This window comes from Rhamphochromis longiceps, linkage group LG2 (assembly GCF_057381845.1).
Source record: "Rhamphochromis longiceps isolate RC_006_pf linkage group LG2, R_longiceps_female_GT1.1, whole genome shotgun sequence".
Classification (NCBI taxonomy): domain Eukaryota; kingdom Metazoa; phylum Chordata; class Actinopteri; order Cichliformes; family Cichlidae; genus Rhamphochromis; species Rhamphochromis longiceps.
The window spans coordinates 30,041,125-30,062,790 of NC_140558.1; the positions used below are offsets into that span (position 1 = coordinate 30,041,125).

A 21,666-nucleotide genomic window follows, 5' to 3' on the forward strand; every position below is an offset into this window, starting at 1 on the left:
ACTCTGCGACCTCCCAGGTCTGTAGGAGTATAACCAGAACACAGGCAGCTGGCAGCCAGTTGAGTCGAGTCCCCTCGAGTTTGGCTCTAACGCTGCCTCAGGATTTCTGTGCATGAGATGAGCCATCTTGCACTTGCATTTACCAGAGTAGTTGGATTTATTTAATAAAATATCAACATTTTATTTCATAAAATATTAAATCGATATTTGGTATCGATTTGGTGTCGATTTTTTAAAAATCAAAATGAAACATATTACATTCATAAATTTTTCCTGCCACACATGGTCTTTATCACTGTAAAGCTTTATTTTCAAACATTTTGGTTTGTGATATTATGTGTGACGTGAAACAGACCAAAGTAAAAGGAGCATAACTAAACACAGAAAACATGAAAGGCGAACTCTGACATCTAAAGGTGCACCAAAGGTGTCGTATGCTCTCTCTTTGATGTTTTTGAAAAACTTCACTTTCAGATTTTTTCCAGAAGGAAAAGGGCTTTAAGGGCTTGCTCGAGTCTGCCCAGAGATCTGCTTGAGCAGTGTCTAACTCCAAAACCACGACACGTGCAACCCAGCGCACCATCCTTACCTCGTGGACAAGCGCTAGAAAAATACCTTAGAATTTGGAATTGAGCAGTGTTTATGGATTAAAGGGTTTTTTCAGATGAGGCAAAATAATTAATGTATTATTTTTCCTTTTACCAAAAATCAATCGAATATTTACTGCTGAAGGCTTAAAAAGTGACTTAAAGTCAGAACCAGAGGATTTATTCACTGAATCCAAGCTGACTACAGTGGAGACACGTATAATGCTTTTGATTGCCATGTTTTAAGCTGAGAGAAGGCGAGTGTTTCGTACTCTGACCTTAAGATTTTAAAGCCTTTTATGTAAACAACTGAATGCCTCTGATTCCAGAAGGACCATTTATCCACCTCGACTACAGAATTGGACCGATTGTGGAGATAACTGCTGGCCAGAAGTCATACAAATTACAAGTAAATGTCTCTGCCTTACCGGCACCCGAAACGCAATGGTAAGAGGAGTCTCATTAAATGTAATTGGAAATGTCCAAAAGCATAATTAGGCCTCGCAAATCTGAGATTTGTAGCTCAATTAAAGAGCAGGACATCTCAGTAGGAGCACATTTTGTGTATTTGTGTGTGCCACCAGGTATAAAGACGGAAAGCTAATAAACCAGCGCCCAGAATTCAAGATGAAAAGGATGAGGATGCACCCTAAACATGTTTTGGAGATTAAGGATGTTTGTCAGGAGGACTCCGGGCTGTACACGGTGGTCCTGAAAAACAGCGATGCTGGGCTAGAGAGGAAGCTCAACATAACGCTTGTCGTCAACGGTATGTGTGTGTTGCTCTGTGAACCTCCAGTTAAAATCCCTCCAGATATTTTAGGAACAAAGCAGCAGTGTAAAGTTATAGAGATTCCCTGCCTTCCCAAGTGAGGAAAGTCGAATTTTTGTAGATTTAATTTGAAAATCTTACAAAGGAAAGGAGCAAAAGAGTAAAAACGTTGCATGAATCAATTATAAAGAGACCTGTATCTAGCATAAAAAAGTTATGACTTCCTGGAAAAATTGATTTATTAGCTCTCTTCTTCCCCCAGTTCCTCCTCAGATTCATGAAAAAGAGGTGGCAGATCCATCCAGCCCTTACCCCAGCGGCAGCAGCCAAACGCTGACGTGCACCGCCTACGGTGTCCCTATTCCCAACATCAGCTGGCAGTGGAGGGCCTGGGGCCCCTGTGTCCTCAACAGCACCCAAAGCAGAGTGTAAGAAAAACCTCAGCCCCAGACTCATTCTTATATAGCACTGGTAGTTTTGCAACTGTGTGTGTGTGTGTGTGTGTGTGTGAAGATAAGGTTTCATCAGACAAGACAGGAAAGGCGGGAAGAGCTGTGCATGAAGCGTTATGTGAGACCAAATAACAAGAAGAGGTCAGTGTGAAATTATCCACTGGCTCTGAGTGAACAAGAGAGGGAGGAGATGATAAGAAGAGAGAGAAGGGGGCAGCGGGGCGGATGGCTGTGGATGAAAAGAGCTAATATATAGAGGAAGGTAGAGGGGAGGTAAGGAAGGAGGAAAGAGGAGACTAAAGGAAAGTGTCTGCTCGATGTCCAGCCAGCTTCCTCCCCCACACAGTAATAATGTGCCTGTCACTCTCCTGTGCTATGGTCCAGCTTTGTGCATAAGCAAAGACACACATACAGACACAACACACATGAAATGCACATAAATCTCTCAGGTGTGATTGAAGCTAACTAGAGTGCTACACAATACAAATACACACATAAAACATGCAATCATACTCACTTGTTTCCTATTTCTTTAGCCCCTGTGTTTTGTGCGCTTCCACTGAATATTGCTCTAATATCCACCTGCCTCTACCGTCTTCCTCCTAGGCTTAATTTTGGAAGATATTGCTGTTCTGACCTTTCCATGTCAACATGCAACATGAGTGCAGCTGCAAGGTTTCGATCCTGGTCTAAGAGGCAGTCTGAAACTCACAGCAGTGGCAGCTTTGGTTTAATTTTGGCTGAAAGTGCTCAGTTTTTATTTTGTTTTAGCCACTGTGGATCTAGTATGCCATTTCATGGACAGTGAATTCTGCCTCTATTTTTTTTTCAATTTTCTTTGAATATTTTGAAATTCCTTGTCCATTGTGACGGTCCAAAATACAGCAAAGGACTTCCAGCTAAACCTGTCCTTCCTCACAGGCTCCTGTTAAGTGTAGCAGCACAGTGTGTTCCTGATGAAGTGTGCTTGATGAAAGAAAGTAATTTTACAATATCAGGCGTTTGCTTTTGTAATCTCGGTGGTGCTGGTCTTTTTCTTCAGAGCCTGAGAAATTACTTTCAGGAGAGCAATGTCTTGTCTGATGTTATCTCTGTATGTGTGTGCTTGTTTGTTGCATATACAAATCTGCTCATAAAGCACATTGTGGAGCTCTCTCATTCATGTGGCAACAGAAAACAAGTGAACACAAAAAGCAGGCCCTCACACAGTTTTACGATTGTTTTTAGTTAAAAGGAACGGTCTGCTATCGATATCTGAGCTCAGTGACTTGTTAAAAGTGCTGCTAGACTTCTATGCGAAATATGAAGCCTCATCAACGTAGCTTAGCATCGAGACTAGAACTAGGAAAAGCAAATAATCCCCTGGCTCACAAGTAGGTGGTTTTAAGGCGGCACATCACTTCTTAAACAGTATGGATTAGACAAATGAGGTGTAATATCCTAATTACTGAGCCATAGACGTGCCAATAAGAGGAGTTTGATAAGTAATTTAGGAGTAAGAGAAAAGGCTAAAATTATTCTGCCTATGGTCCAAATGCTGCATGCGATCTCTTTACGGTCAGTAAAAGGATATTGTGTTTTATAAATTAGTACATTTCTGCCTATCTACAGTCGTTTTGAATTGCACCTCAGCTTTTTGTATACTGCTAGGATAAAGGGAAATAGGTGTACCTATTTATTGAAATAAATATGGTATCTAAGGCAAACACAGAGTTTGTACCTTTATTCTTCAACACAGGCTGAACTCTGTCAGGCAGCTTTCTTGACATTTCTTTAAGTAGTCTTCAGGAAAGGTTCTCCATGCATCTTGAAGGACATTCAAAGCACTTGTTTGGATGTTCCCATATGGAAAAGATATATATAAATCTTATAAAGTTTGCATCTGTCTTGTGTGAAACTTGTATGAAAAGCATACAAGAGTGAAAACAGATATAAGATCCCTTGAAAAATTATATAATGAAACTTGTATGTTTTGGATACTAACTAAAACAATATATGAAAGTAATGAGAAAGTGGCCACTTTCATGAGTAAATCATATAAGTTTTTACTATTTCTTTTCCATATGGGTTGGCTGCCTTTTGTTCTGTTGCCTGTCAAAATAATGTTGAGGTCCGTGCTCTGGGAGGGCTGATAGTGTTCCACAGGTATGCTTTTCATGCTGAAAGATGAAGCTGCTGTCAATCAGACACTCTTCAGACGGCTCAAATGAAAATCTGATGGTATTTGATTTCTGTGTTTATAATCCCCAACACCACTGGCTGAAATGTGTTAAGTACAAGGGCTGGGCAAGCATCCAATGTGCAAAGTACAATACTGTAAATTGGTATTTACAAGTTATCATTTTTTCGTATGCACATTTACCATCAGTAAATTATGTAGAGAGTAAAATAAAACTGACCCCTGTGGCCTTCTGCTAATGCAGAGTAGTGCAGATGGGTGAAAATACTAAATAGAAATTTCATTAGTTTTCCTGTGATGTTCGCACTGCGGATAGTCATAATTGATAGAGTAATTTGTCCATTAACTGCTAGGACACTTAGGACATAATTGCATTGGCTCAGGGCTTCAAGCTGATGTGAATATACAGTCTGCGGGAAAAGACTTCTCATAAAACATCAGGATATCGTTCAACGTGCTCCTTAATTCTCACCCACTGCCCACTCTGTGCTGCAAATGTCAATGAGGCGAGGTGTCATGAATGTGTTTCTGCTTCCCTCCAGGGCCCGACAAGACCGGAAGAGCCGGAGTGACAGGATTGCAGAATGTCAGAACTGGCAGGACATTAACTCGGAGAATGCGATGAATGAAATTGAGCCGATCGAGTCGTCTCTCGAAGTTGTGGATGGACGAGAGAAGGTTCGTCAGGCCTCATTGCGATTGTTACTGGTTTTCTGTGGACAGACATGCTCTGCTTATAAATTGATTCTCTGGGGTAAAGGATTACAGAATATAATTACGGCCTAACCCATAAGAAGGCCTTTCTGTAAGTGGACCTATCTGTGACCTGTGATGTTTTTATGTAAGTGTCCCAAATTCTAAGCTCCATAACAAAATTTGTCAATCAAGAGCCATTTCCACAGTAGAAATATTTAGAACAGTCTTCCTCTGCAGACTTCCTGCAAGTTCTAGTTATAAACACATCCAGGCACACATGTACGCGTACCCACGCCTGCACATTTATAAACCACAGCCGTAAGAGGAAATTATACATACACACGCTCACGCTGCAAACGCCCTATTTTTTTCACTCACACCTGAGCGAGTTTGTGTGTCGTTGGTCTGTCAGCAGAAAACCTGATTTTTACACGACAGCAGATTGCACTTTCTTTTAAAATGTGCGTCTCCACGACATGAATTAAAGTCTCGTCCTCCTTTCCTCGCCTCGCAGAGAGTGAGCAGACTTCTGATTCGCAATGCCAGCGTGTCCGTCATGTACAAGTGTTCTGCTAAAAACAAAGTGGGCAAAGATGAGCGGCTTATCTACTTCTATGTAACCAGTGAGTATGTGTGGTTAGATATCTCTCAAACACAATGCGAAACAGGAGCACTCACAGAGCGCAACTCCCCCCAAAGGCCAAGGGCTATACTAAAACTTTGATATTCTTTGCTCATGTTAGCATTGGTAAGGTCATAATCGAGTGTGCTATATTATATTATATTTTGTGTCATTGTGAAGTCATATTATGTTGTATTGAAAAAAATACGGTTTTGAAGAGCTTAAACAAAGAATGATGACTATGTTGCTTCAAAGTTTGGAGAGGATTGAATGGAAACTAAAGCTTTTTTCCTTATTTTTGTGACCCTGACCTTTGACCTTGAAGTATTACATACTAAAATTGTGTATTTTATTATCTTTAGTATATGATTGGAGCATTTTTGGCTTCTATAAGCTATAAAAACTCGAGCTTTAAGACATATTCATCCAGTGTGTGATTCTGCAAAACTTTATAGCGTCATTGTGACATCATAGGGTGTCATATTGAAAAGACAAAAAGTGTGTTGCACAGATCTATCATATGATATATTACTTGACATGGTTTCTTTAAATGTTTTTCAAGATAAACTTTGACCTTGAGCACTAACAATGAAGGTCAAGGTCAAATGCTTAGCCAACCCAAGCGCTCATGTCCCCCGAGGCCTAGTATATTGTTCTGAAGCTTGAAGACGATCCATAAAGAAGACAAACAAACAAACTGCCTTTCCTCAGCTGGGAGAAAAAAATAGGAGCTTGGTTGGTTTTAAAGCCAAAGGTTGATCAATGATGATCCAAGTTTTGCTGCACTCTATTACAATAAAGCTGAGCAGAGTTTGTGGTGGAAAATTAGATTTGAAAAATTAATTACCTCGAAAAAAAAAAAAGGTGGAAAGATTTTCAAATTGATTTCCCGGGCACAAGAGCCAACGGGTCATTCTGTTCTGTCACAGGACTCAGTCAGCTCTGATCCTCTGCAGGAATAACAAAGCTACTCAATGTATGATAAGCCTACACAGAATGCGCGCTGCAGTATGTAGTATGATCTGTGCTCAAATGTTCCAGTAATCCAATAAAAAACAAAAAGCATGTCTGATTTCAATTTGGCACATCAAGGTTGCTGCGCCGCTTCCAGCACCCCAGCTAAGCTTGGATTGCGCTCTGGAAGTCACGGTCTGACCACTTGCAGGTGCCCGTTTGCAGCGTGTGCTGGATCACATCCAGCGAGTCAAAATGACAACACTTCAACTCGAATTCCCCTTTGAGAACATGAGACGCAGGGGAGCAAATGGGGGTGGATGGTGAGCTGCAGTTTTGTTTGTGGGGACAAAAGAGCTCCATGATGGCACATGCCACAGTAGAACTTTCTGTCCAATTCTGGCCCAACTCTGGAGGAGGAGTATAGGGTACACTCCCCACAAAAAAGCCAGGGGGAAGGGTTTCTGGCTGCACACATGACTTAATGTGCCTTCTTTTGACTTGGGCACTGCTCACTTTAAAAGTGATGATCTTCCATGTGAAAGTTGGTTTGGTTTGACGCAGCAGGCTATGTTCGGGCTGAAATCGCTGGCATCCGTGCACCGGTGGCCAGAACAGGACATCAGGGCGCAACCAAAAAAAAAAAAAGTAGAGCTCCTTTGTGATAGCAGCCCAACTCAAAACACTCAAAGCAACTTGTGGGGTTGTTATTTTAGAACTATTAGAAGTCTGTGCCCAACACCCTGTTGCCTCTTTACGCTTCCATGCCAAAGAAATAGTCCTTGTGAAAATAACTCACACTGAGGTTGGCCTGCCATTAAGGGCCTAGTGGCAGTGTAACAAGGCCTAATGTTGCTGCAGAATTTCTTAATCCTGTGAGCAAGCACAAACAAAACTTCTCTTTCATTTTTGCTGGGATCCTCATAACAAGGCCGTCCTACATGCATTTGTTGGTTTATATTTTATATAAATGGCATATTTTGAGGAGTATTTATTGATGTGTAATTCAAAGCCTTTCTGTGTAAGGGTAACATACCAGCCTGCCTGTTCTTCTCTCATCTTTAAAGCCATCCCCGAGGGCTTCAATGTAGATGTCCAGCAGTCTGAGTATCCCCTGGAGCAGGAGAAAGTGTCTCTCCTTTGCAGTGCTGATAATTACACCTATGAGCAGCTCCACTGGTACCGTCTTGACCCTCGGGCCCTGCAGGACGAGGAGGGTAAGCCCCAGGAGCTGGACTGCAAGAGCGTGCACCTATATGCTGAGGCTCTCCGTGGTGGGCTCTCCTTCCAGGAGCCCTCCAACAGCTGGGTCTTGGACTTCACTATTAACTCCATCCAGCTGCAGGATGAAGGGCATTACGTATGTGAGGCTCAGAGCAGACGCAGTGGGGAGAAACAGTGCCTTTTCAGATACATCTCTGTCAAAGGTGAGCAATAAGGGGGAATTAAAGCTCCAGACACAGAGATGCAAACACACACACCGCTGAATGCAGAAAGCAGAGTCACTCTAACTCCAGCGCACTAGGCTGCACCACTAATTATAGAGAAAAACTCAACCCTTGGCAGTGGCAACACACAGCGGAACTGGCGCTGAGATGCTAGAGGCTTAAAAATACCCACACTCAAAAGATCCCACGCAGCTCGATACCCACATCCACACATAATGGAGAAAATACTTGATGCCTGCACAGCATCAATATGTAGGGACATGAAAACAGAGCTGAGATGCAGCAGGGCTGAAAAGCACAAACAAATTCCTGCCTCGCTCGTGCTGTTTGCTGTGTAAGCTTGCGTCAGTGCCTGGAGGACATATGTACGCTTTAATGGGATCTTCTTCCTTTTGCCCTGATTTTCAAACCCACAAGAGTGCATCTTGTACATTTGCCCTCTTTGAGTTGATATAGTGTCGATATAGTGAAATAATTTTGATTTCACCTTCTCCATTGCTGATCTGTCTCTGGCTTTTGCTCTCCCTTCTCTCTCCCATCGCAGCCCTGGAGGCACCACGCTATAAGCGCAGCCTCACCAACCAAACAGTGAATGTGACCGAGTCTCTCACGATGGAGTGCGACGTGGAGGGCAGACCTCTGCCCCGATTCTTCTGGTTCAAAGACAACCAGCCTCTCCACCAAATGTCAGGTGCATGAATAAATCACAGCAGCTCATACACGTGTTTGTAGGACGGGGCTTTCGCATTCACACACGCACGCCGACAAGAAGTCAGAAAACCTGCCCCTGTGAGGCTTTATTTGATGGGACTCGTATTATCCACTTTACATCCCAGTAGGCTTTGTTAATGTTTACACAGATACATCGACTCAGTGTGATCAAATGTCAGTCCAGCTATTCAGGTAAACTTCTTGTATGTTTAATGTTGTGCTTTATTTTCTGTCTTTTCTGCCTCTGAATGATTGATAGGCGCAAAAATAGCTGAAATCTATAGCTATAATACTGTAGTGCAGTTTTCCAAGTGGAAACATAAGTAGCTCTTTTTGTGAGTGACAGCCTCGGATTGTTTTTTCTCAGTGTGTGCGATTGCTTTTGACATTACCCTCTCATGTTTTTGCAAGCCTGGTCAACAACATGCTAATAACGTTGCCGTCACACATTCTCTCCAGCAAGCCTGCACTCTTGGAACAATATTTTTCCTCATGTAAATTGTGCCTCGGTGTAGGATTTCTTCTACACTTTCTTCCTGGTCAGCACAGTCAGTGCAAACACGATGCACTGCAGGTTGCTGTGTGTGCACAACAAAGTGTTTTTCAGTGGTATTCAGTCATTTTTGGCACAACCGGCTGCAACTTTATCACGGCCCCCTTGTCGAGTCTGTGACATTGCCATTTCTCAAGATTACACCGTTGTCTTCTTGGAAAAATTCACCTCCTGCGAGTGTTCAGATTTAGGAGATTAGTCAAATGCAGATCAAGCATTCCACTGTCATGGATAAATGGTCTTTGGGATTAGATTGCAGTGTTTTTGCTAAACATTGGACCACTTCAGAATGTTTTTGTCCTAGCTATCAATCCAGAAACCAAATAAAAAGGAAAGGTCTGGTTCTAGGATACCATTGCTTTCCTTTACAAGCGCACATCAATCCCACACACTCACACTGTGGAACAAGTGGGTCAAATAGAACTTGTATCAGGAGTTCCTGTCATGATGTTTTTGCTGTAGAGCTCCTCACACATCCACACACACCCACACACATAAAACCCTCTCAGGCCGACACAGCTCATTAGCTTTTTAGTCTCTTCTTAATATCTGAAGGTGATGAGCCTGTAGGGTGGGTCAATGCAAGTCTGAATAACAGCTGATGCCCTGGGATCACTCAGAGGGGACTGTTTGGGGTGCGCGGCGGGATGATGGAATAATAAATGAATGCTACAAATGGAGGTCCAGAGGTGTGACAAAAATTCAAAAAGGCGCTGTGGAAAATGGTGCTGAATTCACAATGCGAAAGGGTGAAAAAGTGGCACTAAAGTCACAGCACACAGCACAGGCTTCGAATATGGGTTTGACTGCGTGTCACTAACAAGTCCCCCCCATCTCCACCCCATCCCCCGGTGCCTCCTTCGCAGGGATCCAGCTGCAGGATTCAAACCGCACGCTGAGTATCCAGCGGGTCAGAGAGGAGGACGCCGGTCTTTACACCTGCACCGCCTGCAACCAGCGCGGTTGTGTCAACTCCTCAGCCGCCGTCAGCGTCATCGGTGAGACAGCCGCACGCACACACAGTCACAGAGACACCTGAATCTATTCACCATACGCTCTCCCGGCTCTCTCCGTGTGCTTTTTCGAGTGCACTCAGGCCTGAAATCGCAGTTGTCCTTGAGCTCACATCTTCACCTCTCACACTCTCACCGTAACTCTAGTTTTTGTGCTTTTGTTATGTGCGGCTCTCAAATCATAGTCATCAGCCAGTGAAACACTGTGTTTTCTCATTCAGCTGGTGAATGAGTTTGCTGGAAGAGGTTTTATGGCCAATGGCTGAAAGTCAGCCCAGCACATTTATTTAACTCTAACGATTTTATTTAAGGAGTTTACTAGAAAGCTGTGGGGCAAATACTTTGTAATTTAGTGCCCCCTATAGTTGGTAAAAGACCAGTCCATGTGACAGGGCTGAGTAATTTTCAGCAGTGTATGTGTGTGTGTTTTTAAACCCTTTGCATCTAACACTGACTTTCTTCCTTTCTTTCTTTCCGATAAGGATCAAGTGACCGGGCCAACGTGGAGATTGTAATTCTCATCGGGACTGGAGTCATCGCCGTTTTCTTCTGGGCCTTGCTCATTCTCATCTTCTGCAATGTGAAGCGGGTCAGAGGGCGCCACTTATCACTGTGTCTGAGTTTGTGTCTGTGTGTGTTTCGAGAGGAGCCGACAGGCTGTGACGGAGGCACTTTGACCCCTGACTCCTGTTTTGTCTATCTTTGAGCACAATCTGTTTGTTAGAGATAAGTCTGTCATTTACATCCAGAGACAGTTAGTGATATTTTCTTGGAGCGCATAGAGCGAATCGTTTGCTGCTGTTAGCAACAGCAGCAAACGTGGTCATAATGAGAATCCATTTGCTCTTTATTTGCACACTTGGTAGGGTGAGTCTCTCTTTTAATTTAGTATTTAGTATTTATTTATTTATTGTCATTGTCAAGAACAATGAAATTGCGTTTGGGGCTTCCATACAACCCAAAAAAAAGAAGAAAATAATAAATACCCCTTAAAACCCAAGTGTACATATTTAACCCAGTGTGACTCCAATGCAATAAGACAATCCTTAGCAATAATGTTCGTAGATTAATTAGAGATGGCTTTCCTTTTTTTTCTCTCCGTCTTGCTTGCAGCGTCTCAATGTTTGTCTCTCCACCTTTCGTCTGTCTCTAGCTCTGCTCCTCTATGCTCCATTTTTCTCAAATACCTTTCTAATGATGTGTATTATGGTCAGACATCTCCAATTTAGTCTTGTCTGTCCAGAGCACATTGTTCCAAATGCAACCTTTCAAACCTAAACCTAACTTTTCAAACCTAAGCTGTGCTGCCATGTTGGTTTTATAGAGAGATGAGGGTTTTCTACTTAACTCTAACATTTAATCTCCTCACTGAGGCCTATAGAGTCTTTGGTGTAGCTCTTGGGGTTTTTTGCAGCCTCTCAGAGTATTGCACGATCTAACACTGGGGTGGATGTGCTAAGGTGCCCAATCCTGGGAAGATTGTCATTATGTTAACACACACCTGAATTCTCCAGACCAACAAACTTCTGCTTTTACAAGGTGCTCACTGATGTGCCGATGCACTTAACTTGCTGATAATCAGTTACTCGAGTACATTTGATTTCAGCTGTGGTTCAGGTGGTAGACTGGGTCCTCAATCAATAGGTAGGTGGGTGGATTGATTGATCATCCAGTCTGTCGAAGTATCCTTGGGCAAAGTACTGAATCTCACACTCAAATGCATACATTTGAGTGTGAGTGTGTGTTTGAATGTTAGATAAAATTGCTTAGGCATGAAATTTAGTGCTTTATGAATGTGTATGACTGGGTGAAGGCATTATAGAAGTACCAGTCCATTTTACCATTAGCAGCACTTGTCTACCTCTTAATTCATGTGGAAGCAAAAAGGATGCACTTAGTTGTTTACTCTTTGCTTCTGCATTAGTGGTTCGATTTTTGTTAAATAAATAATGACGCAGTGTCACCTGTCAGGTGTAAATGTTCATCTCAGATTGTATTTGCCTAATGTTATGACCTGCTAAAGACCAAATTATTTTTTTATGATGTCCTGTTATATAAAACCTTAAAATTGAAGAAGGCTGTACTTTGTACAGGACATATTTGACATATTTTATTTGGATCCGCACTTTTAATAGTAACAATTGAACAGAATACTTTAAGGTCTTCATCTTAGCTAGTTAGATTGCATTGCAACTTAACTGCAACCGTAGCATCACACTAACACTAACAAATGCCAGGTCATGACAGGAGGCTATAAAACATATGTAAACACAACATGAACATACCACATGTAACTACAGTAATAGGCAGTAAACAAAGGTGTTGCTCTCACTCCTGAATAGAAAAGAAGCTCAGTTAATGACATCAGCAACACCCGTGTTTACCTTCTGTTTCAAGTCAACATGGCTGCTGTTGCATGTTGGGCTTTGAAGGCTGCAAAACAAACAAACAAAAAAAAAAAAACAGGTGTCCTTTAACTAAATACACATCCAGAGACAAACACAGAGCACAAAAGCATTTACTTTTTAAAAGTGTGCTTTTAATGCTTTGTACACAGCACCGCAAATGCACACGGCCTGTGCTTAAGCCACCAGACAAACATTCACTCCCTAAAAGTGCATTACTAATGTCACTTTGCATGCTAAGTACTACTAAGTGCTACTAAGCTTATCAGCTGCAGCATTTAGTTAGTGATGAGGTCATGAAGACTCCTGCTAACAATGCCTCATCCTTCGGTGGCTTTCAGTGGCTGCTGTCAGTCAAGCGCAGATGGGCCACTTTATTTAATATTTCAATACAAATCATTTTCTTTGCTTTCAGCAATAAAAGAAAAACACTAAATGTGCTTTAAAAGAGCATGCTGACATATTTCTAACTCTAATAAGAGCATGACTAAAGGTAATTTCACTCGTTTGCAGTATACCATCGACCTTTCCTTCTTTCTGTCCTCGTGCTATTTACGTTTCACATTTGCGCTGCGTGTCCAAGCGCTTCCTTTCCAAGATTCCCTGTTATTCAGCCCACCTCTCGTCTCACCTTGAACTTCAGGTTAACCCAGCAGACATAAAGACAGGTTATCTGTCAATCATTATGGACCCGGGGGAGGTGCCACTGGATGAGCAGTGCGAATACCTGCCCTACGACTCATCGCAGTGGGAGATCTCCAGAGACAGACTCCGGCTAGGTGGGTAACAAGGAACAGTGAGAAAAAAGGGATGGTTGCTAAAGTAGCATAGGAGCCTGAGGTATGTGTGAGGACATGAGCAGGAGTGGATGAGAGGCAAATAGATGGGTGAAACTGAATTACTTTTCCATTTCCACAATCCATAATGGCATGATTCTGGATTGCTGCCAACTGGATAGAGCGCTGCCAGCAATAGTGCTAATGTTAAATATGTGCTCATTCCCAGAACAGCTTTTTAAAAATGCCCAGAAGAAAAGCATCTGTTCCACGACAGCAACTTATGGGAGCATGTTGTCTAATGTCCCGTTGCTCCTCCTTGTCTCCATGGATGCCATCTGCAATTTTTTTCCCATTGCAGATGGAACTGTTTATGTATTCCAGTGAGGCTAAAATCAAGCACGCATCAATCAATAAGCATGAATATCTTGTTGATTTTCTGCTCTTTCTCTTGACACAGGAAAAGTTTTAGGGCACGGTGCCTTTGGAAAAGTAATTGAAGCATCAATCTACGGCATTAGCAAGAGCAAAGGTTTGGACACGGTGGCTGTCAAGATGCTGAAGGGTGAGATTTGGCTTTGTGTGTTTATGTTCTTGGAAGGTTACCCAAAGTGAAGCAAATGCTAAACAGATTTGATGCAGTCAGAGTAATCAAAGTTAGGAGAAATTGCAGTGCAGTGCAGCCCACGCAGTTCATGTTTGTACAAGATATGCACACGTCAAAATACACAATGTGATGTGTTTTATTTGGAACATTTCACTTTGTATTGCAGACGGAGCCACGGCCAGTGAACACAAAGCCTTGATGTCAGAGTTAAAGATACTGATTCACATTGGCAACCATCTGAATGTAGTAAACCTCCTGGGAGCCTGCACCAAACCAAATGGTGAGGCCAAAGAATTACATGGATTATGTTTGCAAAATCCTATTTTTAGAATGTAATAAGTGGTATTAGTAATATTAGTACAAGTGTTTAGAAACCACATTGATTGAACTTCAAAGTAGCAGACCATATAGAGTGACAGTTCCAAATCTGCTTTGGCATTAACATCAGCACAAATACTGTGTACCAATAGCTTCGTAGCTTGGGTTTCCATGGCCGAAGAGCACCTGTAGGTGTAATCTGGAGGTGGCCCAGTACTCGTGTCCATATAGTGTATTAAATACATTTGCACACAGTCACCTAACAAGATAAATGAAGGTGGGATTGTTTTGGTAATGTTGTCACTGTTTCAGCCTTTGATCATCTATTTTCCTCTGTCAGTATTTTTGGGAAAGCTTCATGTTCCGGCTCTGCTCTTTTGTCCTGTTCAGTGTAAAAGTCCTTACATCATTTTGTCCACCCCCCTTTCCCTTATAGCCTGTAACCAAATGAGAGGTAAAACAGATGCCTTCATTCTTTTCCCTTTCACCCATGCATGATTTTGACCTATAGAGAATATTTTTGAGTCACGGACATCTGAAAGTGTTTATCCTAAACAAAAAGCAGCCAGGCAGCTAATCTCAGGCGGGAAATGGTCCAGCTCAAGCTGCAGCGTCTCTATTTCAGATACGGTGCGAGAAAAGACAAAAAAAGAGCTTGTAGACGAGCAGTGAACATGTGCTGAAACATTTGAAACATCTCTGTTACCAGGCCCGCTGATGGTGATTGTGGAATACTGCAAGTATGGGAATCTCTCCAACTTCCTACGAGCCAAGAGAGAGTTCTTCCTCCCTTACAGGGTAACACAGCGCTGCAGAACTCAAGCAATTTATTCAAGCACTTTCACATTTGTTCTCTGATGGCAGCTCAAAGCTCAGAAAGACTATCTGTAATCATGTTTTCATTTTAACCTTTTAGTCTGTCTCATTTTTCTACCTCTGCTTTGTCCCCTTTATGTAGTTTCTGTTCACAAACTCAGTTATCTGCCATGTTCTGTAAGTCTTAAGCCCGATATTGATTTTTGAGATGATTCATTGAAACGCTTCCCCACTTAGGATCGCTCTCCAAAAACCCAGAGCCAGGTGAGGCGGATGATTGAAGCGGGTCAGATTGCCCAGAGGACTCGTCAACCGCCCTCTCCATCCTCCTCCCCGCTCACCGCTTCTCAGAGTCCATCATCCAATACGTCCAGTCAGACTCCCGCTGTAGAGAAAAGTGAGTCATTTTATGTGATTGAACTCCTCATCCCGCACCGCGCTGTTTTCTTTTCTCGCCGTGACTGCCCTCATCCTCTCCTTCTCTCTCTCCAGTGGAGGACTTGTGGAAAACTCCTCTGACGATAGAAGATTTGATTTGCTACAGTTTCCAGGTGGCTCGTGGGATGGAGTTCCTGGCTTCCAGAAAGGTTAATTCTCAGCATTACAGTGTGGACAATTAATGATTAAGCTGTGATGAATTGTCACCGGAGGTTAGCTTCAGAGGCAGCGGCTTGTAGTTTGGGGCATTTATGAGGGGTCCACAGTGGCTCAGGTGGTAGAGCAGGGTCAACCGCTAATGCTTGGCATCTCCGATCCCTTGGCTCAGAGTGTCATGTTCTGCCATGCTTCCTGTGACAGCTCCACTGGCATAGAGTATGCATCTGAATGGGTAATTGAGCGGTTAAGTGTTTTGTGCACTAAGGTGGAAGGACACTATGTGAGTGCATTTCATTTACCATCAACTTTTCAGTCCTTTGTGCCTAACAATGATCCCCAGTTTAAAACTAGCAGAAGAATATGGATGTTTTTGCATTGATGCCACAGTGCAATACACAAATTAAATTAGAAAGATTTTTAATGAAGAAAAAAAAAAAAAGGTTTAACATTGGCATTTTGAATTGATTGCAGTTACGATATTAGTGGTTTTCTCAGTCCAACATACAACAACTCAGACCAACTGTGATGAAAGCACAAATTACCATTTCAGAGTCAATAACAGAAAGAAATGTATTAATTAAAAAGAAAAAAGTTGTCTTTAACAGCTGATATAATCTGGAAATCAAACTTAAGAAAAGAAACAGAAATAACACTGATTCTTTTCCTGAGGTTTAAAATATGATGCCGAGGACACAAAATATGAAGACGTTAGGGGATGGTGTAACTGCCTGCTGAATCACTAATTACTCTTAAGGTTTTAACATCAACTAAAGAACAGGTTAAGGAATTGACAGAGGCATTGCTTACCAGAATTGGCAAGGGTTTATGTTACAAATATAGCCCCAGTGATAGCATAACAAAGGAAACTGGACCCAGAATGGAACCTTGAGATACACCACAAAAGAAGAGTGTAGTTACCATTGCTGATGGAAAAAGACTTGAACCTGGGAAGTACTACCATAAATACCAATACATTGTATACAAGAACAATAAAGTCACCAGCATCAACACAGCATCAATACATTAAATGTCATTTAAAGGTACCATTATCCGTTGTTTTCTTTTGAGTTTAAAATATTGAAACCATTAAAAAATACAGACAATGCAACCGGCATCAGAATAAAATGTAATCCTGTTCATCCTTACCTCAAACCTCGTCGATGAACTGAACTCATCGAAGCAGATTCGATACAACCCTCCCATCTCCAGACAGCGCACAACGCTATAAGCTAACAGTATGCCAGCTAATGTTAGGCTGTTCAAAAAATTGTCCTAAATATCACACGTTCCATCCGACAAACACTTTGATTAAATTCTCACATCGTACAAGAGTTTACTCACTAAGCGTCACTGTTCAGCAATGTTAGTTACACCAATGTAAATCTCGACAGCTGGACTAAAGCCTAGACTCGCTACAGATTACTTGTCCTACAGTGGCCACCGTAGCTAGGCTTGTGCATTTCATTTAGCTTCAATCTACTGACATCTAGTGGTGAGACTTTATACACCGTAACTAAGATTTGTTCTCTTTATGAGAGCAATTACTGGTGCGTGTTTAAAGTAGACAATCGTTGTGTACTAACTGCATAGACAACATGAAAAAGAAACTAAATCCCAGCTTAGAAATAGCACAGTTTGTTATATTATTATAGTGCCTTTTATGTTCAAATTTATTTTAGATACTCGAAATACATGTGAGCAGGTTAAAAACAGTAGTGTATTATGATTAATGAAGCGATCATTCAATCTGTTCTGCAGCAACTGCATTTGTTGCTCTGGTAATGTGGAGAAAATACACAGTAGTATAAACTGGGACTACTCAATTTAAATATTAAGCACAATTCCTAAGTACTTGTCATTTCTTATAGCGACTCTGCCACCTGACCTTGACACTGGAAGTGCATCAGGAGTGTTATCACAAAGTATCTAGGCCTCCTGAGTTATACTGTCTAACGAGCAAAATCTTTTGACTTAAGAGATAAGAGGTGAGCTTTTCTCAGAGCAGTTTTTATTGAAGTCCAAGAGATAGGACTAAACTGATTTAAAATTATATGACTTTTTTAAAATTCATGAATATTAAAAAAACATGAAATCAACTTAGAATTGAAGTTTTGTCTGCACATAAAATGACATTAAAAGCATTCAGGTACAAGTAAAGCAATAAAATTAAGATTGTGTTTTAATTTTGAGGAATACTCCTCGCAAACAGCAGAGATGTTTCAAAGCACTTCGATGCAAACTGAATTCTCACATTTTCCAGGCGTTAGAGAGGTGTGTTATTGGATTGTTTCAGTTTGACGGTGAGCTGATTTGATCCCCATTTGATCCCCAGCTTTTAAAAATTGTGTTTTACCAAAACACTGATACGCATTGCTATGGTTCATTGCACTGTAACTGGATAAACGATTAAATCGGAAAAAAGGGAGCAGCTGCAACTTGTAATGAATGTGATACTGAGACTTAAAACAGCAGACTGGCTGGCTTTATTTGACTCCCCCAAACCACTCAAAGCTGTGTTTGCTTGCCAGGTTTGTGAAGGGTGCTGGAAGAGATACAGTTCAGCCCCAGTTACAAACTGGCACACGCAGACACAAACACACTCCCTGGTTTTAAAAAATGGTCAATGGTACACTCTCCCAAATAACACTTACGCAGAGGAAACAAGGCGGACACCGCGCATGCAACCACTTAAAAATCACGCACATACTCAAACACCTGTCTGCGGAGTTATGATGTATGCGTGGTCCTGTGTGTATCCACAGTGTATCCACAGAGACCTGGCCGCCCGTAACATCCTCCTGTCAGAGAACAACATTGTGAAGATCTGTGATTTTGGGCTGGCCCGAGACATTTACAAAGACCCCGACTACGTCAGGAAAGGCAACGTATGTCACCACTTTAGCTTCCCGGGAAAGAATACACTTTTTAATTGTTATTATTTCTTTTTATCCACCCACATAAAGATTACTTTTAATGGCGAGTCTCAGCTGTGTTTTATCTGCCTGTCATATCTGTTTTAATGTTCTCTCAGGCTCGCCTCCCTTTGAAGTGGATGGCCCCAGAGAGCATCTTTGACAAAGTGTACACCAGCCAGAGTGACGTGTGGTCCTTTGGAGTTCTCCTTTGGGAAATCTTTTCACTCGGTAAGAAGTCGGAATCATAACACATGCACACGCATCTTTTATGTCATCTGTGCAGAACTCAGTCTCTTGTGATTGAAAATATCTATAAATGTCAGCCGGTGCCAAAAGCAATGAACTTTTACTAGCAGAACGAATCAGCATCCCTATTATACAAGTACTCAGTCATTTGTCTTCCTGTTCCTAATGTGGTGGTTGATGTTGGTCTTTTCTTAGGTGCATCTCCGTATCCGGGGGTACAGATTGACGAAGAGTTTTGCAAGCGATTGAAAGAGGGCGTCAGGATGAGAGCACCGGAGACTGCCTCTCCTGAAATGTAAGCATTTAGTTTCTCTCTTTCTTTCCGCATCTTCGAGAAAAAAAATGCTTCTGCTTTCAGGAAGAAAATATTGCTCTTAATGTCTTTAACTGGGTAAACCAGTTAGAAGAATGACTTCCGTTTTAATGTCATTAAGTTGATTTGCACATCTAGGGAACAATGTAGGATGGCATTTGTAGATGCATTTGAGGCTGTTATGCTTGTTAAGACTGCGCTGCCCTCTGCTGGTAGATATGGCATCATGCTGGCCTGCTGGCAGGGCGAGCCAAAAGAGAGGCCCACCTTCCCCGCCTTGGTCCAGATCCTGGGAGACCTGCTGCAGGACAACAGTCTACCTGTAAGTTCTGCTGGAGAGATAATGTCTCCAACTTTCTTCTGTAGTTTTTCTTTCTTGGGGTCTGGATCTTGTTCTTATTTCCTTCAGGATGGGAAGGACTACATCCCCCTGAACCACTCACAGAACTCTGAAGACGATGGTTTCTCTCAAGCCTCTTCGCGCCCGCCATCTGAGGAAGAACTGAGACTCGCTTGCAACACTATGCCCACAAGGTACAAGAGAGCAATCCCCTTTTATCCACCAGACCCCATAAAACGATATGAATGATACAGCAGATTGTTATTGTTGGATTTATCAAACTGTCACTTTTTGTCATGAACATAATGCATCATAAATACAACATATAATGATTCCAATAGCTGTGTAAAGATTCCAATTAATGTCCAAAAAATGCTGGTAAACTGAAATTTGTGTTTCAATTATTAAAAATAGAAATGCAATATGCAGCTCAAGTTTGTTTGCGATCATTGCCTTTTCTCTGTCTTTCGGTCAGGTATTATAATTGTGTGCCCTTTGCTGGCTGTGTGTTCGTGGGGCCGTCCAAAATATGCCAGCCCAGAGTGAAGACCTTTGAAGAGTTGCCTCTTGAGATGCATCCACAGAAACCTCCTCAAGTAAGCTTCTTATCCTCTTATCAGCTATCGGAAAATGTGAACTGACTGGTGACATTTTCTGAAAGCTTTTTCAGACTTAGACATTATCACCTATGTTTATTACTAAAAATGGTCGTTCTTGGTCGAGACAGATGTAGCACCTGCGTCAACCTGTGTCTTTTTTCCTCTAGGACAACCAGACGGACAGCGGGATGGTTCTGGCCTCCGAAGAATTTGAGAGAATTGAGCACAACCACGGGGGTGTTGTCTTGAAAAGGTTAAATGATATGAAAGCAAAAATCTGAATATCTGTGAAAACTGGAATCGAAGCACTAGACGTACGCAGCCAGCTGTTTAGTCACACCATCTGACATTTGGACCGCTACACACTAATTTCTCACCATGAAACAGCACAATGACTGTCGAGTTAAAGAAAAACTTTAGAAATGAATGCCTTTATGCTCCACATGTTTCAGAGTCAATACGAGAAAACATTTGCTTTCTTTTGCTCGGAAACTGCAGAATAGTCACCCGCTGCTTTATGTGGAACGAAACTAGATTTGCAAAGGAAGTAAGCATCAGTGCAGTCTCGATCTATGCATGGGTAAGTGGGAGTAAACAACTGTCTGAGTCATTCAAACCTGGGTATTAGCAACATTTTGAGAGTTGCAATGTTGTAAAAAGCCAACATAAACTAAAAGTGAAAAAAGCATGTTTTTATGGAGAACTTACTCCTACAGTAAAGTGTAGGAGGAGCCTATGTGAGCAGATGCTCTGATCAAAAAGGAGTCAAAAATAAATAAACTATCCCATTCTTTAGAGGATATATTACATAATATATAATATAGTACGTATATTAAATCAGTGTGTCAGTATCTTTGGTGCCTCTGAAAGTCTTTTGCTTAATAATGTCTTCAAGCAGCTGGGCTCCATCATTTTGCACAAATATTTCGTAAGTGTACATGCTGGGGATTGGTGTATTCGGGACTGTCTTGCAATAATAAGCTCATGGTAATAAACAGGGGAGTTCAACAATGATTATCTAGGTTATAGAGAATTGTATCAATCAAAATTCACAGAAAGTTGTTTAGCCTGAGTTGGGAGTCTGTAATTTTTTTCCTTCTTTCCTCAGTCGTATAAACAGTAGCAGCAGCACGGAGCCTCTGACAGCCTCCCACAGTTCCCCAGATCAAAGCCATGCCACAGGCAGCTCCAGGCTCCGGCCCAACTTCTTCAGCCAGCTGTCAGGTCAGACCTTCTACAACAACGAGTACGGACACCTGTCCGAGGAGGGCTTCTGTGACTTCTACTCCTCACCGAACACCACCTCCCCGGCCTCTTCGAATGTGTAATTTTACCAAAGATGCATAAAAAAGGGGTTTAACACAGACAGCTGAGGTTGAGGATGGTTTGCAGTAACATCTCAGTATTGACATGTAACTAGTCTTTTTTTTATATATTGAAGATCAGGTTTTAGATTCTCATGATTACTTTCATCTCGAAATCCTTCTTCTCTCAGACTGTTGCCTCAACAAATGGACTGAGCTACATGTGCCTGAAGTTCCTCTAACCAGCCACTGCGTGGCAGCATTATGACAAAAACAAACCACAAGTATTTTCTAGTCACACACATATATATATTTTTATCTTTTATATGCAGAGAATTCTTTCTTTATTTGTGCAAATTATGACTCATACAAGAGGAAATAAAGAATTTTATCTCCTTCTGCTTGTTTTTTCCCCAATGATGAATATGAATTTAGAGTTGGAT

At 41.8% G+C, this 21,666-nt stretch overlaps 1 protein-coding gene across 1 annotated transcript in view; it reads left to right on the forward strand.

Moving 5' to 3' along the window:
* Positions 1 to 21,623, forward strand: part of flt4 (fms related receptor tyrosine kinase 4) — a 47,756-nt gene extending 26,133 nt beyond the window's left edge. Inside the window, exons 8-30 of the mRNA XM_085422133.1 lie at positions 917 to 1,034; positions 1,172 to 1,356; positions 1,622 to 1,787; positions 4,533 to 4,668; positions 5,201 to 5,309; positions 7,330 to 7,689; positions 8,255 to 8,401; positions 9,841 to 9,972; positions 10,470 to 10,576; positions 13,036 to 13,171; positions 13,629 to 13,733; positions 13,942 to 14,055; positions 14,803 to 14,891; positions 15,147 to 15,306; positions 15,402 to 15,496; positions 18,269 to 18,391; positions 18,538 to 18,649; positions 18,863 to 18,962; positions 19,197 to 19,302; positions 19,390 to 19,514; positions 19,796 to 19,916; positions 20,087 to 20,172; positions 21,028 to 21,623. Coding sequence (XP_085278259.1) covers positions 917 to 1,034; positions 1,172 to 1,356; positions 1,622 to 1,787; positions 4,533 to 4,668; positions 5,201 to 5,309; positions 7,330 to 7,689; positions 8,255 to 8,401; positions 9,841 to 9,972; positions 10,470 to 10,576; positions 13,036 to 13,171; positions 13,629 to 13,733; positions 13,942 to 14,055; positions 14,803 to 14,891; positions 15,147 to 15,306; positions 15,402 to 15,496; positions 18,269 to 18,391; positions 18,538 to 18,649; positions 18,863 to 18,962; positions 19,197 to 19,302; positions 19,390 to 19,514; positions 19,796 to 19,916; positions 20,087 to 20,172; positions 21,028 to 21,247 — 3,152 coding nt within the window. The 3' untranslated portion in view covers positions 21,248 to 21,623. The remainder of the gene's footprint in view (positions 1 to 916; positions 1,035 to 1,171; positions 1,357 to 1,621; positions 1,788 to 4,532; positions 4,669 to 5,200; positions 5,310 to 7,329; positions 7,690 to 8,254; positions 8,402 to 9,840; positions 9,973 to 10,469; positions 10,577 to 13,035; positions 13,172 to 13,628; positions 13,734 to 13,941; positions 14,056 to 14,802; positions 14,892 to 15,146; positions 15,307 to 15,401; positions 15,497 to 18,268; positions 18,392 to 18,537; positions 18,650 to 18,862; positions 18,963 to 19,196; positions 19,303 to 19,389; positions 19,515 to 19,795; positions 19,917 to 20,086; positions 20,173 to 21,027) is intronic.
* Positions 21,624 to 21,666: the final 43 nt, after the last annotated feature.